This window comes from Neodiprion lecontei, chromosome 1 (assembly GCF_021901455.1).
Source record: "Neodiprion lecontei isolate iyNeoLeco1 chromosome 1, iyNeoLeco1.1, whole genome shotgun sequence".
Taxonomy (NCBI): Eukaryota; Metazoa; Arthropoda; class Insecta; order Hymenoptera; family Diprionidae; genus Neodiprion; species Neodiprion lecontei.
Window position 1 is genome coordinate 1424150 of NC_060260.1, and position 13799 is coordinate 1437948.

Here is a 13799-nt window from a genome sequence, read left to right on the forward strand (position 1 = left end):
TTTTTTACTGTAATTAAAAAATTTAATCGGCACTGTTGACACAACAAGAAAATGAGAAATATGGAAATAGAATAATATCATATGATGGATAAAACGAGTGTGAGAACGAAATCTCTGACTTTGACTGTAATTTGATTCCTGTTCTTTTTTTTTTCTTGTTTTTCCGTTTTGCACTCTCTTGTCTCCAAAGAATAAAATTTCGAATTTTCACAGTTTGCGAATATTCTGTACCAGATTGTTACGTCGTACGTTTCAAAGTACAGAGACCGTCGATCGGCGATGCGACGGCTCGACGACGCGGTCAGAATTTGCGACAGTAAAATATGAATCGCGTGAGTGAACGATATTTGTATTATTATTAACAGCGGTAGTGACGCGCTAAAGATCGCATGAGCTTAAGTAATTCCTCAATTATACTCTTCTACAATAGAAAATAAAGAAAAAATAATAACGTTTTCCACATCATTCCCGCTCCTCTATCAAAAATTTGCAACACTTGTATGAACAAAGCTTTGCCGGAAATTATTGTCACAGACAAACAAATTGGTCAACGATTGGCTAGAATCGAATCCGACGTACACAAATAGTATACCATGCAGATCGTTGAGAATAATTATGGAAATTATGTAACTTTTTAGACGGTATACAGAGCTCAGGGTGCAAAAAATCGCAAAATCAAAACACGTCACACGATTCCTTGAAACTAAAATAAAAAGAAGCAGCAAACGTCAACGACGGAGCAAAATTGATAGAACGAAGAAGAAAAATAAAATGCCAACAACCGCTCACACTTATCCTAGAAAACTGTTTCACCGTTGCTACCGCATTTAATTAACAACCGCACGTTTGTCACTGTGAAGCGAAATTAGCACGACAACGTCCGAAAATCACGCGCGAAGGATGTAAATTTTATCAGGAACCGATCGAGCATTTTACCGACTCGTCGTGAAAAAAATCATGATTCATTACACGAGGTAACATCCGTCTCCCTTACAGGTATAATATTCCATCATGTTCTGATTGTATCGATAGGCGGTGCTCAGGTCCATGGCGCCTGTTTCGAGCACCTGGTCGAGCTCCGTTCTTACTCCGGGCTTCTCTCCTCTCCGGTCACTCGGAATCGCCTCCCCCGCACCAATTGTCAAATTTGAAAAGCCCGAGGCCGGTGATCTCGGTTTGGCGCTTACAGACGAAATCCTCGTTGATTTTTCACGGGGACAAACCGTCGTCAAGAAATCCTTTGTCGAGGACCGCGGGTGGCTCTTCGAGACCGCTGCGGCGGCCCGGCGGCCCCTTCATCCCGGGGCCCAGGATACGATTCTTCGACCCCGAGGATGGGAAGGGAATAGAAATAAAATCGAAAACAAATATCGCACAAGATTTCCACGAGTCGCACGGATTTCGTTCGTCCTTTCACGTCCTTTTCACTTCGGCTACTACGTTTCCATTTCGCACCGCTGACCACCTATACCTTTATACACGTCCGAATAATCAACCGGCACCACAACTCCCGACACGCACTGCACTGCCGCGGCCGCGGTTACTCTTTCCCCCGAAAATAAATAAAAAAACAAACAAACAAACAAACAAACTTATAATCCTCCCGCACTGGCGTAATCGCGAAAATCGGGGCCGCGGACGGAGCTGCGAGGCGGCTGCTCGCGGGCAGCGTGGCACGTGTGATTTTGACTTCTAGAAGCCCGCGAGAGAGAGAGCGCGGTGGCTCTCCTCCTCGCTCTCGAACGGCGCTCCGCCCCCAACCCCTAGTCAAGGATCCAGCATCGCGACGCCGGGCACCGATTCGTTCGGTGGCAGCGTCACGTGGCCGAAAGGGGCGGGACGAGCTTCGGGGTTGCTACGACGACGCTCCCGCGACGCTCCCGCGACGCTCTCCGCACCACCGAACTATCCGACTCGATTACGACGGGATCGCGGGGCAAAGATTCCGCCAAATAAACGCGACGATTTTGAACTCGGATTCACGTTCGCGCTTCGGGCTGTTGTTACCGTACGAAAACAATATCGATTATTCCCCTTGGCTAATTCCCGCGTGCCCACGTGGGGATGGTCTTCGTTCCGTATACGTGACGATACGCATGTTTATGGATTTTGCGCGCTTTTAAAAAAGGGGATCGAACGTGCATGCACTCTCCTTGTTTTCTCAAATGACATTGGAGAAATGACTCGCAGCGGAAAATTGCAGGCTTTGCGTATCGAAGTTGGAGTACCTGGGAATTCAAAGTCTGTAGAGGTTGAAAAAATTCTATCATTCGTAACTGACATATCCTGTGAGTAATGGATTTAATATAATAAGTAACTCGTAAGTTTTCCAAAGTAAAAGTAAAAATAATCCCAGACTCGCCTGAGTCTAGGTCTTTAGGATCGGCTTCTGTATTGAAAAAATACCAAATTAAATTGAAACCTTTTCACAAAATGAAAAACATTCAATATTGAATCAACAATAAAAATCATACAAGACAAAATTTTCAAAAATACACTTCATCCAACATATATTTCTCGTTCTACCCGTAAGCCAAAAAATTATGTGACCGTTCGAACGACTGCAAAAAAATGCGCTAATAAAATTAGCTCCAAGAAGACGATATCCCAAAACCCTCAGGGACAGATATACCAAGAGTCTCGCAGTACCAAATTTTTTCAAAAAGTTCGAACGGTGAGTTTTCCGTGAGACTCGCCGTGCACTTAGAAGCTTACGCGTATAGAATTGAGCAGCGGGTTTTACAAAAAAAAAAAAAAAAAATTCCCAGTATATTCAAAATCCGCAATATATATAAGTATATATTTTTCAGTATACAGGATCATGTTTTTTGATGACAATCAGCGAAATACTGAACATCGCGTCTCCTAGCCTATGAGGTATAACGCCGAAGGTGGATCGGCTCGCTCGGGGGTCGACGAGGAGAGGGGAGGAGAGGAGAGGAAAGGAGAGGAGAGATCACCCCGATCGGCCGGAAGGTGCGGTCAGCCTCTGTGGGATCGCCACCGAGCCGCGAATCTCACACGGACCGGCTTACGTTCGAGTGTGACACCCCCGCAACCCGGCGCCCTCTTTCACTCATTCTTTACAGCCGCGCTCTATACTTAAACACCTACTCGGCATCCAGTAGGTGTACGGAATTAGTTTCGCGTTGTCACCAGACACTCGACGGCCACGAGGCGACAGGTGCAGCCTGCATTCGTCGTCGTGGTGCTCGTTGTGTGTCTTGTATATTACACGTCTTTCCGTCCTCCTGCGCCGTCGCAACGTTAAGGAATCGCGACACCTTTGTAAGGGCGCGATGCTGACACGTTCGCGTGTTGATGTCCCGCGTTACATACCCACTACTTTCGCCGTGCGGATTGACCGGTGTTTCTCTACGGACACGTATGGAACGCAGATAATGTGTCGACGGCACCGTAGCGTGACGTCAGGCAAAAGGGACGAAAAATCATAAGCAACAACTAGATTTTAGCGAGAATCGAGATTTGAGGATCGTAACGGAGGTGCCTGATAATTACACAACACGTAGGGATGGTAGTTTTTTTCAAAAATAACTTGTGCAGATAATTAATTCGTAGTGATAGCGATGAGTGGAAAGGTTAAAGGTATCTCGGTTCGAACAAGAAGATAAAAATTTTCACCCTATCCATTTTCCAAATGGGAAATACTCGTTACAGTTTACAAAGTGTATATTATCGTTACTGTATGGTACACGGTTTAACGTCGCTCCTTTCTTTGTATTTCCAAGTTTCATCAAATTGTGTAATTTGAGCATGATAAGATTTCAATCAAATTGCAACGAAAAATACAATTCCCCTGGAAAAAAAAAATAAAAATAATCTCTCATCGCTAGAATAACGACGATAGTAACAACGACAAGCCCAACCATACTAGCCTAGAAAACTGATAACGAAAGTAAAATATCCGGTAAGAACTTCCAGCCTACCGCAGGCGGCTGCGGAATATCGGCAGGGGCATCGTTTGTCACAATTCCGTTTATAATCCGGTTATAAAAGGAGCGAGATTCTCAGTTTGGCATATAATTTGCGGAAACGAACGAGGAGCTCAGTCCCCGTTGACGTGCAATATGTCCGTAACATGATTGCACCGAGGAGCAGCGGGTGCAGCAGGGCTGAAGAAGGTCGTTCGGGTGCATGCAGGGTTATCTCCGCAGCTCGTAGAGAAACACGCGAATCGGGGTGCCGGGGGTCGAGTTTAGAGGGGGGGGGGCAGGAAGGGGGCAGCGCCAGATGCAGATGAGCCGGCCCGCCGCGGGGTGCATCGATCACGAGTGCACCGGGACACGTAATCAGTGCACGTCCGGGTCTCGGGGGTGGTTCCCGTCCTCCTCGTGATCTCCGCCGAGTCCTCGCAGCATCAATCATGTCATTTTTTGTTTTATTCTACTTTTTGCCAGGGTTTGCGTCGGAGTAGGTACTACCGACGATTTTCAAATTTAGATTTTCTTCTCGCTGCGTATCGTTGCAAGCGCATTCAAAGGGCTGAGAATTGTTTTTTTACGCCATGTAGAAAAGGGCGCACGCTGGATGAAGGAAGAAAAATTTACAATCGGTGCAATGTATTATATCAAGAGACGGAGAGAGAGAGAGAGAGAGAGAAAGAGCAATTTATTTTTGCAGTATCAAGTCGGATGTGTCTAACTAGTTTGCGATCCTGGGTTTCGTAGAGGATAGGGGGCCGGCAGGGGCACGAGGAAATAAGAGGCCTTTTCCCAAGATTAACGATACTTTAGTGCTGTTTTAAAGAGGCCAGAGTCCCTCCCTCCCCCCTTCCCCCTCCCCCCATCCAACCTTCTTTCTCGTTCTCCTTCTTCGTTTCTTCCTGCTTTTCCGAGTCCCGCGAATCTCTTACATACATATATACATGTACACCTATACAACCTGTACAGCGTGCAAATGTATATATTTGTACACGGATACAACCGTTGGCGAAGTTGTGTGCACGGGTTGCTCTCTGCGGGATAAACCCTATTTCGTTATTTTATACACCCCCGCTGCCGCCGCTGTGTTCCCCGTTCCTCGCAAGAGAAGAAGAAGAAGAAGAAGAAGAAGAAGAAGAAGGAGAAGAAGAAGAAGAAGCAGAAGTAGAAGCGGGAGGAAAAAGAGAAGCACGGCAATCGTCGAGAGTTGAGAGCAGGGCATTTTATGATGACTACAGAAGTGGTCGCGGGATATCGCTCGACCCGGACCATCGCGGTACGTACAGCAGTCTTGGTGCCGGTGTCTGCAGGGGTGGGGTTCCAAGAAAAGGAAACTTCCCCCGTGGCGGCGGTTGAGAGAGAGAGGAAGGGACGAGAGGGTGGATGTTCGGTTAGGGGGGGCTGGGAGTTCGCCCGGGGAGAAAGAGAGGGACTTGAATTGATTGCTTTCATTACGCAAAAAAAGTCTCCCCTTACTTGACTCGGTATTTTTAACTTCGCGGCTCCCGACGTGGCGGTGGCGGCGGATAAGTAAGTGCGCTATTTACATCAGGGATCTCGATAAGTTATCGCTTGTCGACGTTACGTGTACGCGTAGGCTATATGTATACCTCTGCTACACCTGAATATTGAATATCAACACACGGGGATATTCGGAGTTCCTAATTAACCCACGCAATCGTCAAACCGTACGATGCCGCGCGATTTATTCTCTACGGGAGTCCGAAACAATGAACCATTAGCTGTCCATTATCCCTCGTGCACAGAGCAACGCGGAGTGATCATTTGCGCCAGGGAAAGAAGAGATTAAAAAAAAAAAAAAAAAACTCGGCGATGCGATGTATCGGGGTTTCGGTTTGACGGTGCGCCCCGCGGGAAATGCTAAATGTCAAACACACCCCCGGAGTTCTTACCCGGGGGACGTAAAGGGCACGAGATCGTAATATTATTAGGCTCTATCCATCACGAGCTTATTTATGCCGAATAAGCTCTCACGTATATTGCACGTATATTACACGTATACACACGCATACCTGCACCTCCGGGCCTCGGCGAAACGAACGGCGGAAGGTGACGACTTGTGGTATTATTTCTCATTCCATTTTCCCTCTATTCATCCAAATTATAGTCAAAGTAAACAGTCAAAGTTTACCCGAGGCTTTGTCGCCCCGCAAACAGTACACAGCGCAAACGTAAACTCGCCGTTGCCTCTTGTCACTGTTCGGCCTTTCGGTAATATCGAAGCATTGTACACACGCCGTATGTTTCTCGCTTTACGTGACACGCGTCGTCTCTCCTCTGAGGATATGTATTATCCTCCCCCCCCCCCCCCCCCCCCCCCCACCCTCCTTAACTTCGCGCGTAAACCAATCGACCTGAGAGTTTCGTTGGTCGGACGGTATCTTTTCCCACAACCTTTTCCTACGAGGGAAGAAAAAAATCCCTACCTGCGCAGAATCGCAACGACGAAAATCTACGGGTGGGGAGGGGGGGGGGATAAAATTGCAAAGATAAACTTATCGTACAAACCGTAACCACAACTACTTACTCAAGAGGAATATTTGCTCGTTTCCTACGTAGAATTCATTGGGTTCCTGGGACTGTTTCTGCCAGCTCTGATCATCGCCCCAGCAGCTGTTCGCGTGCCGAATGGCCACTGACATATCGTTAAGGATCACCTTTTAATCGCAGCCGCCGATACAGAACCCCACTAAATTCACTCGTTTAGTCGTTAACGTAACCGCGGAGACCGATTAACGAGCCGCTAAATAAACTCCGTACACATCCCTCGCTCACCGCACACGCAAGTGATTTTTTTTTACCACCAACAAGTGTCCCGATTCTGTGCGCGTGTAACACGGCTTGGCAGGTACTCGTAAATCGCTCGTCCCGTCGCGGTACTTGGCTCATGACTGAAGCTTGGACAGGTGTCCTCCCTTCCCCCCCTCCCCCCCCCCCTCCCTCTCTCTCTCTCTCCCTCTCTCTCTCTCTCTCTCTCACTCAAATCCTCTTACTGCCGAGGCTCAAAGTTTGTTTTGATTTCACTCAGATTCCGTTCCCTTCGGATCGCCGAGTCAAATGTCGGTGAGCGGGTAAATCGCGTAACCGGAATGAATGAACGTCGATGACGTTACGATTCAACGGCGTTTCTCCGTTTGAATGACGAGTTTTCCTCTGCGGTTGGATAAAATATTCTTTTCGGCATGGATGACGGAATAATTGAAGGATCGCTGGCTCGAGGTTATCGACTTTTCCCCCCGTAAAAACAACGGGTAAGTATAGTAACAACCCCTGTATTCCGGCGATGCTGGGGTATTAAGGGTTGGCTGGCTCGAGTGGATTGTCGCTGCGGTGTCGCCGGCTCGTTTTGGCCGCGCCGCGCCGCGACTCGCCGCGCGGCTGCTGCGGCACGTGCCGGCGCGTGGCTGAAGGGGGTGCTGCTTATGATCTATGCCCCGTCACCGTGCCCATATATATGGAAATAGTTGCTTCGTCGTCCAAAAATACCCCCTTTAACGTCTTGCGGCGACGTGAAAGTTTCATTGAGTTTCCCCGAAGAGTCAGGGGGGCTCGGTGTGTGCGTGTGTGTGTGTTCATGCGTGTGTGTGCCGGAGCCTTTTAAAAATCCGCTCCGCACTAGCTGCACTCTTCGCCTCGAACTGAATGCCTCCGAGAGAGAGAGAGAGAGAGAAGCGGTGACGGGGTGAAGGAGAAAAAGGATCGGACTCTCTTTGTGCGGGTTTTTCGCTCGGGCCGACCTCGATCAATCGTGAAAACGGCGAAGAGAATTCTGCCGATTTTTTAGGAATGACGGTTCGGAAGCCTGACAAGACATGGGAATTATAGACTCGTGTAACGTCGCATTGTTTTAGTATGTCGCGTCGGTCTTGAAGGTGGCGATGTAATCTCGAAAATAAGGAAGGACGGACGGAAGGAAGGAAGGAAGGAAGGAAGGATGGAAGGAGCGAAGGTCCTTCGAGATTCCAGCGCGCCCGGGGTGCGGTACATATTTCACGCTCGGTGGTTTCATCTCGCGGAGAGAGAGACAATCTGAACCAGGATGGATACATCATCGCCGTGACGCGGCGTATAATAACCGGTGGTCCGCCACCGCCGCTGCCGCCGTCGACGTCGACGACGACGGGCGAGAAAAATCCTCCTTATTTATCCGTATCGTTGTCGTTGCGTGCGTCGGGGGGCCGAGGAGACCGGCGTCGCGGCGAGAAATCGCGGAAATCGAACATCGCGAGGCCTACGCGACGCCGGTAATGTATTCTGGGTAAGGAGGTGACGGTTGGAATAAGAGCCGGCGAAGAACAAGAAGAGGCGGAGGCTGAGGAGCTATTTGTCGCGTGACAAACGAGCCTCGAGCGACGCCGGGCGTCGTGGGTGGCTCGGCGCTACGCGGCATCGGGATCGACGGGCACCTCGCGGTCCCGAGGACGAGGACGAGTCGAGGAACCGAACCCAGAGACCCGTGTCGACGGCTCGCGGGAGCCGGAGGAGAAATCAAAGAGCTGCATCGGCCCGCACACGTGACTCTCCGATCACTCATTTCGGTAGTTTCAACCTCGTTCCTCCCCCTCCTACACCCTACGCGGCTCTGAGTTGCAACACCGTCCCCGTATGCCCGATGTGTGGGTAAGTACAGGGTGGCCAGAAAAAGGACGGGAACGATTTGAAACGTGAATAAAAAGCGAACGCGTTGCCCTATTTTCGAAAACTTTCTTTTCTTCAAGTCTGGAAGAATGGATCTTTCATGTCGCGTTTTAATATCCGAAATATCTTTATTCGCTGCTGAGATAAACGCTCTTCGAAACCCGGTTTTGTAAAAAGTCGATCTTAAATTACGATTTAAGGAATAAATTATTTTAGTTTAATTGATTACAAAAAAAAAATATATATATATATACAACACTGTGCCTTTTATTTATTTCGTTGATTCTTAATATTTCAAAGTTTTCCGATAATTCATATTACCAACGTGGTTCCTCTTTTTACGGTTTACCGAATTTCAAACAATTCGAAAATACCGAATTAACGGTTTTTCCTCAGCATGAACCTTACGATAATGTTACTAACTGCAATACGATTGCCAGAATTCTTCTTCGCCATGATGCAATATCTCGTGCATTGAAGGGTAAGAGAACAAGCCATGTGACCTCAACTTCCACGAGTGTGTGAAGAATTCTCTCCCGCAACTGAAAATGTGACGCTCTAGGTAATTCGCAAATATCAACAAAGTCAGTCGCAACACCATCTCGAAAAGTCTAAAATGTTAGTTATAACTGCCTGGTGGTTGGTCGTTGACCGAATCGATTTTGGTGAACTTCTCGACATCGTTTACAGTCGACTTTCTGGAGAATGTCCCGAAAACGGAAATTTAACTTTGAAGCGTGGGTTTTGATTCTAATTTTACAAGAAACGTTTCACGTTATATGAATAAAATTTCAAAAGGGAATTGAGTTGAACATTCTTTAATGCTAATTTTTGTCAGTATCAGTTTTCGAGAAAACAAAAACAGGTTTTCGAAAATCGTTCAATACGTTTGGATTTTATTCACGTTTCGAGTCGTTACCTATTTTTTTTATTCAAGCCCACCCTGTACATGTGTACGCATGTATGCTCAGCGTCGGATGCGTGCTTCTCGTTTCCTGGGAGCTTTTTAAACGAGCCCGGACTCATGGACCGCGAAGAGTGACACATTGCACCTCGTTTCGGTGCGGGACAATATTTATCAAAAATGAATTATCGCGCGAGTGGCGTTGCAACGCACGTAGGTGCAGCATTGCTTTATATAGCTCTGCTGCACGTATCACGGGATACAAATGCCGTTATGTCGCGTTTTCAAAAACAGCTTGTGTGAAAAAATGCTCTGCAGCTCAACCGATGCACTTCTCAAGTTCATAAACGGACTATTTTAAGCCACCTTTTATTCTATAACAGCATGTGGTTTGCCTGCAGCGAAAAATATAAACAAATTCTTCATTCATTGAGTAACGATCGACAATTTTTAGTTTTGCGACTGTAAGCAGATAATCTAGTAGGTAGGTATTTTTCGATACAGTCACGCGTGACATATTTTGACACGACTTTTGCAATAGTAAATTTGACGTAGAGAGATCGTTGCTGTGAGTATTAGAAATTTTAGTATCGACAGGAATAACAGTCATTCTATACTGTATAAGTTAATCGTGCCACGTTTTACTGTAATCGCGATACAGTTTGAAACTATTTCGCCATAATCTCTCGCAAGAGTAGCAAAGTGAGATCCCTCTTATCGTCGGTATGCCTTTCGAGTAAATAAAAAAGACCATCAGAGACCACCTTTGATTCACTCTTGTCTTTCTATTCATATTTCATCCCAGGTACCCACCACATTCGCGTATATCTCCCCAATCCAGTTTTCTATGACACAGTGCAGGAATAGGTCGTACAAAGCGCGGTCGTATAGACGGATTCCATCCGCAGGGCGATGCGAAAATGCATTTCGGTGAGCCCAAACGGGCGGCGGCACGAGGGTTGGGGGGTGGGTACGGTGCTCTTGGATTTCGATGTGACCGGGAAACACATAATGTCTAATGGGGGTGATTGTGCTCGCCTTCCGTGACGGATCAATCTGCCACCCCCGGCCGCACCAAGCCCTGTCCCTCCCTCCCACCCTCTCGCTCTCGGCAGCCACCCCTACAGGACGGCCGACAACTGAGCCGAAACCCAGGCGCGAACTCGAGCGAACAACGATCGTATACAACGATTTTATACGTTAATACAGATCGGGCCAGTGATCGCGAAGACTGAGGAAGGACCAGAAGTGGCGCACGCGTAAACGCGTTCAAGGACTGTTATTATATCGTCGAATTATTATTAAGCGTCGTCGAGCGCCGATTTTCACCGGATTACACGGGGGCGAAACTGCGGGCTGGTTCTGAGCCCCGCTCTCAATTCCGTGGAGATTTATTGCCCCAAATTTTTGATTACACCGCACCCGGCGGTAGCCGTTATAATCCCGCCGTTGGCTCAACCGCTTGATTCAGTCTAATCGCCTCGCGTCCCTCCGCACGTTTTCGACTCTCCAATTTGAACCCTTCGAGTCCCCTCTCCCCCGCAAAAAAAAATCTCGTCCGAGCAATTATGCAGAATCCCGTTCCGCTGATCGGCCGATCGGTTTGCGCGGGTTACGTGTTATAATCGCGGGCGAGAAAAGAGTGGCAAATTTTTTGTAGAAATATTTTTATGTGCGGTAGCGTAAAAAATTCGTCGAGCCGGACTCTTCGTTTAAATCTTACCGCACTGAAATTTCCCCCCATGAATATATGAATAACAGGAAACACCGAGACGGTCATTCTGGTCGTCTGTATGTGTAGAGACGGTGGATGGCGAATGATTACCCGAGGCCAGACAAATAAAGAAGCAATAAAGCGTGTGTCATAAACGACTGGAAGATTTATGCGAGTGTGAATATTTCTCTATTTCTGTTTCCTTAAGTTATATTAATTATCATTAATGTTTGTTTCTGTTTTCTTTTTTTTTTGTTATTCTTTCTTCCTTCTCTCTCTCTCTCTCTCTGTCTCTCTCTCTGTCGTATTTGTCCGGTCAATAAATTAACGAGAACTCGTAGAACAATAAATTGCGTTAGCGATATCGTGCGAGAGCCGAAGGGAACTATAACGCGTTATACGGTCATGTGTGCGGTATTACAGTACCAGTTCGAAAGACGTAGCGGTTGACATCCTTGCTCAATGAACGAGGCATCGGGAGAGAAAGAGAGAAGAGAGGAAGAGCGAGAAGGAGAGCGGGAGAGCGAGCGAGAGAGACGGGAGATCCAGAGGCACTTCCGTCGTGTGGCGTTAGGTGGCAGCAGATATTCGTCAAAAGTAGAAGCAGCCGTGTACCGTGGATATTGTCCGACTTTGTCGGAAACGTAGATTCTCGTTACCCGAGTCACGAGGCACTCTCACTCTTGTACCAACAAAAATTCACCCGATTATCACGAACCTGCCGCCATTGCTGCGAATTTTATCGCCCACGCAACGAATCTGGACCATAGAAGCTTAGTTTGAATTTTCGTCAATACATGGTTTGCGGATTTTGCATTCAACGAGAAAATAACAGCAACGAAATCATGCTTCTGGCAACAGTTGTCATAGTTTGTACGGTCGGAAAATAATCAAGAAGCCTCGAATCGGCTCAAAGAATACCGATGCAAGCCAAGTTTATAAATATGCCGAAAGGCGCGAAGCTTACGGTAACTCTGCAGAGTTAATAGTTTCGCCGCGATACCAACTCCGCTGCAGGCTTCTACTTCTCGTGACTGAAGCGCAAGACGCGTTAACGGAAAGGAGAAGTGCGTAAACGTTGGAAGTGGTCTCAATTTTTTTGCCCAGATACGCGCGGAAAAATTTAGCGAATGATCGCCGGAAGAGAGGTAGGAAAAAAGAAGCTGAATACCGTAGAGAATGAAAATCATAACGCGGCAACGGAACGAGGCGAAGTGTCTTTATAAGGAGTCGAAGCGACGTCGAGATGCAGTCGTTGAATGTTGAATGGTGCACGGCATGCGGTGGGCACAACATCGCAGTCTCTTATACGCATAGCTCGAGTCGAAGCCGTTCTTGGCGCAGAGCAGCGCAGCAGAAAGTGCATTAGGTAAGGCGGTGATTATCTCGTTGTGTAGTACAGCGTTCGCCGCATTAGCATTACTATCAGTCGAAACCTCTCCCTGAGCGCTAAGGCAACGCATGCCGCATTACGCAACTCCCGCGCTCGCACACACACAGGCGTTACAAAACACCGAGCAACTCCCCAGCGTGCGGTAGGCAGGTACCCGAGTTATGAGTTTTGTCGAGACATTCCTCGCTGAATTACACGAGCTTTCGTCGCAAGCCGCGGATACGCGCGTTGTCCTTAGGGAGCACGGAATCCGATCAGCTTCGTGCGGTGTCTCTTTTTCTCCGGGCGAGGCCGCGGGGACCAGGACCAGGATCAAAAACTGCACGCGCGAAGCGGCCGCACGGATCCAGCGGCGATAAGTGACCGGGAGCGAAAAGCGCGCGTCCCTGATCGGGCACTTTGGCACTCTTTAGCGGAGTCTTGCGGTCGGGCGGATACCGATAATTGGGTTCCTCGAGGTCAGGCGAGTGTGCGGTACGCGCAGAGCGGCACCCCACGCGTCGAGCTTCGAAATCGAGTTCGGCAGCTTCCGTTGATCCGCAAGCTAACCGTCAGACCGCAAGAGCGCGGCGCCGACCGCAAAAGCTCGCGACTCGTTGTCGAAATACTTGCGGACGAGCGTATCGGCGCGCAGGTATAAGCCGCGTGGAAAAATCGGACAATTTTAATTTCGGACGGACCGCCTGACGTCATGTCAGCGAGACGACCGGATCACCGGGGTGAGTCATTCGGTCGGAATAGCATCGCGGCAGCTCCGCTGGATGCCGGGACAGAGCGACTCGCAGCCGGCCTCGCAAATCGTTTCCTGCCGGCTTCTGCCATCGAGGCAATTACCGCAGGTAGGATACGCGTGTCTGTGAATCACGGGCGTGCGTTAACGCTCACACCGACTCGTTCTGTACGTACAAACTCACGCTTTCGGTCGAGCCTAACCTGCCTTTGTGGTCGACCGAGGCCTCGTCGTCAGACGCCGATGATAAACTCCCGGGCGCGCCTCTCCCTCAAGGCTCGTCAAAATACAGACAGAAGTCGTGTGTCTCGATCGTCATCGTCATCGTCGGCCGCGTCCGCCGGCACAGCGGCCAAAATAAACTTTCCCCAGAGTTTCGAGGACGAGGATTAATTAACGCGATTTTAATGATAATTGCCATCGACGTTGCGGGTACGCAATCGAGCTACGCGCCGATG

General features: G+C 48.4%; 1 protein-coding gene across 5 annotated transcripts in view; it reads right to left on the reverse strand.

Moving 5' to 3' along the window:
- The window catches only part of LOC107217101 (paired box protein Pax-5), a 79757-nt gene that overhangs the window by 29493 nt on the left and 36465 nt on the right, over nt 1-13799 (reverse strand). The window contains exon 1 of one of the 5 annotated variants that reach the window (XM_046740133.1): nt 6490-6828. The exons of 3 other annotated variants lie outside the window; for them this stretch is intronic. In XM_046740133.1, coding sequence (XP_046596089.1) covers nt 6490-6604 — 115 coding nt within the window. In that variant the 5' untranslated portion in view covers nt 6605-6828. Of the gene's footprint in view, nt 1-994; nt 1335-6489; nt 6829-13799 lie in introns of those variants that run through there. One more of the 5 variants, XM_046740138.1, reaches the window with a different exon arrangement.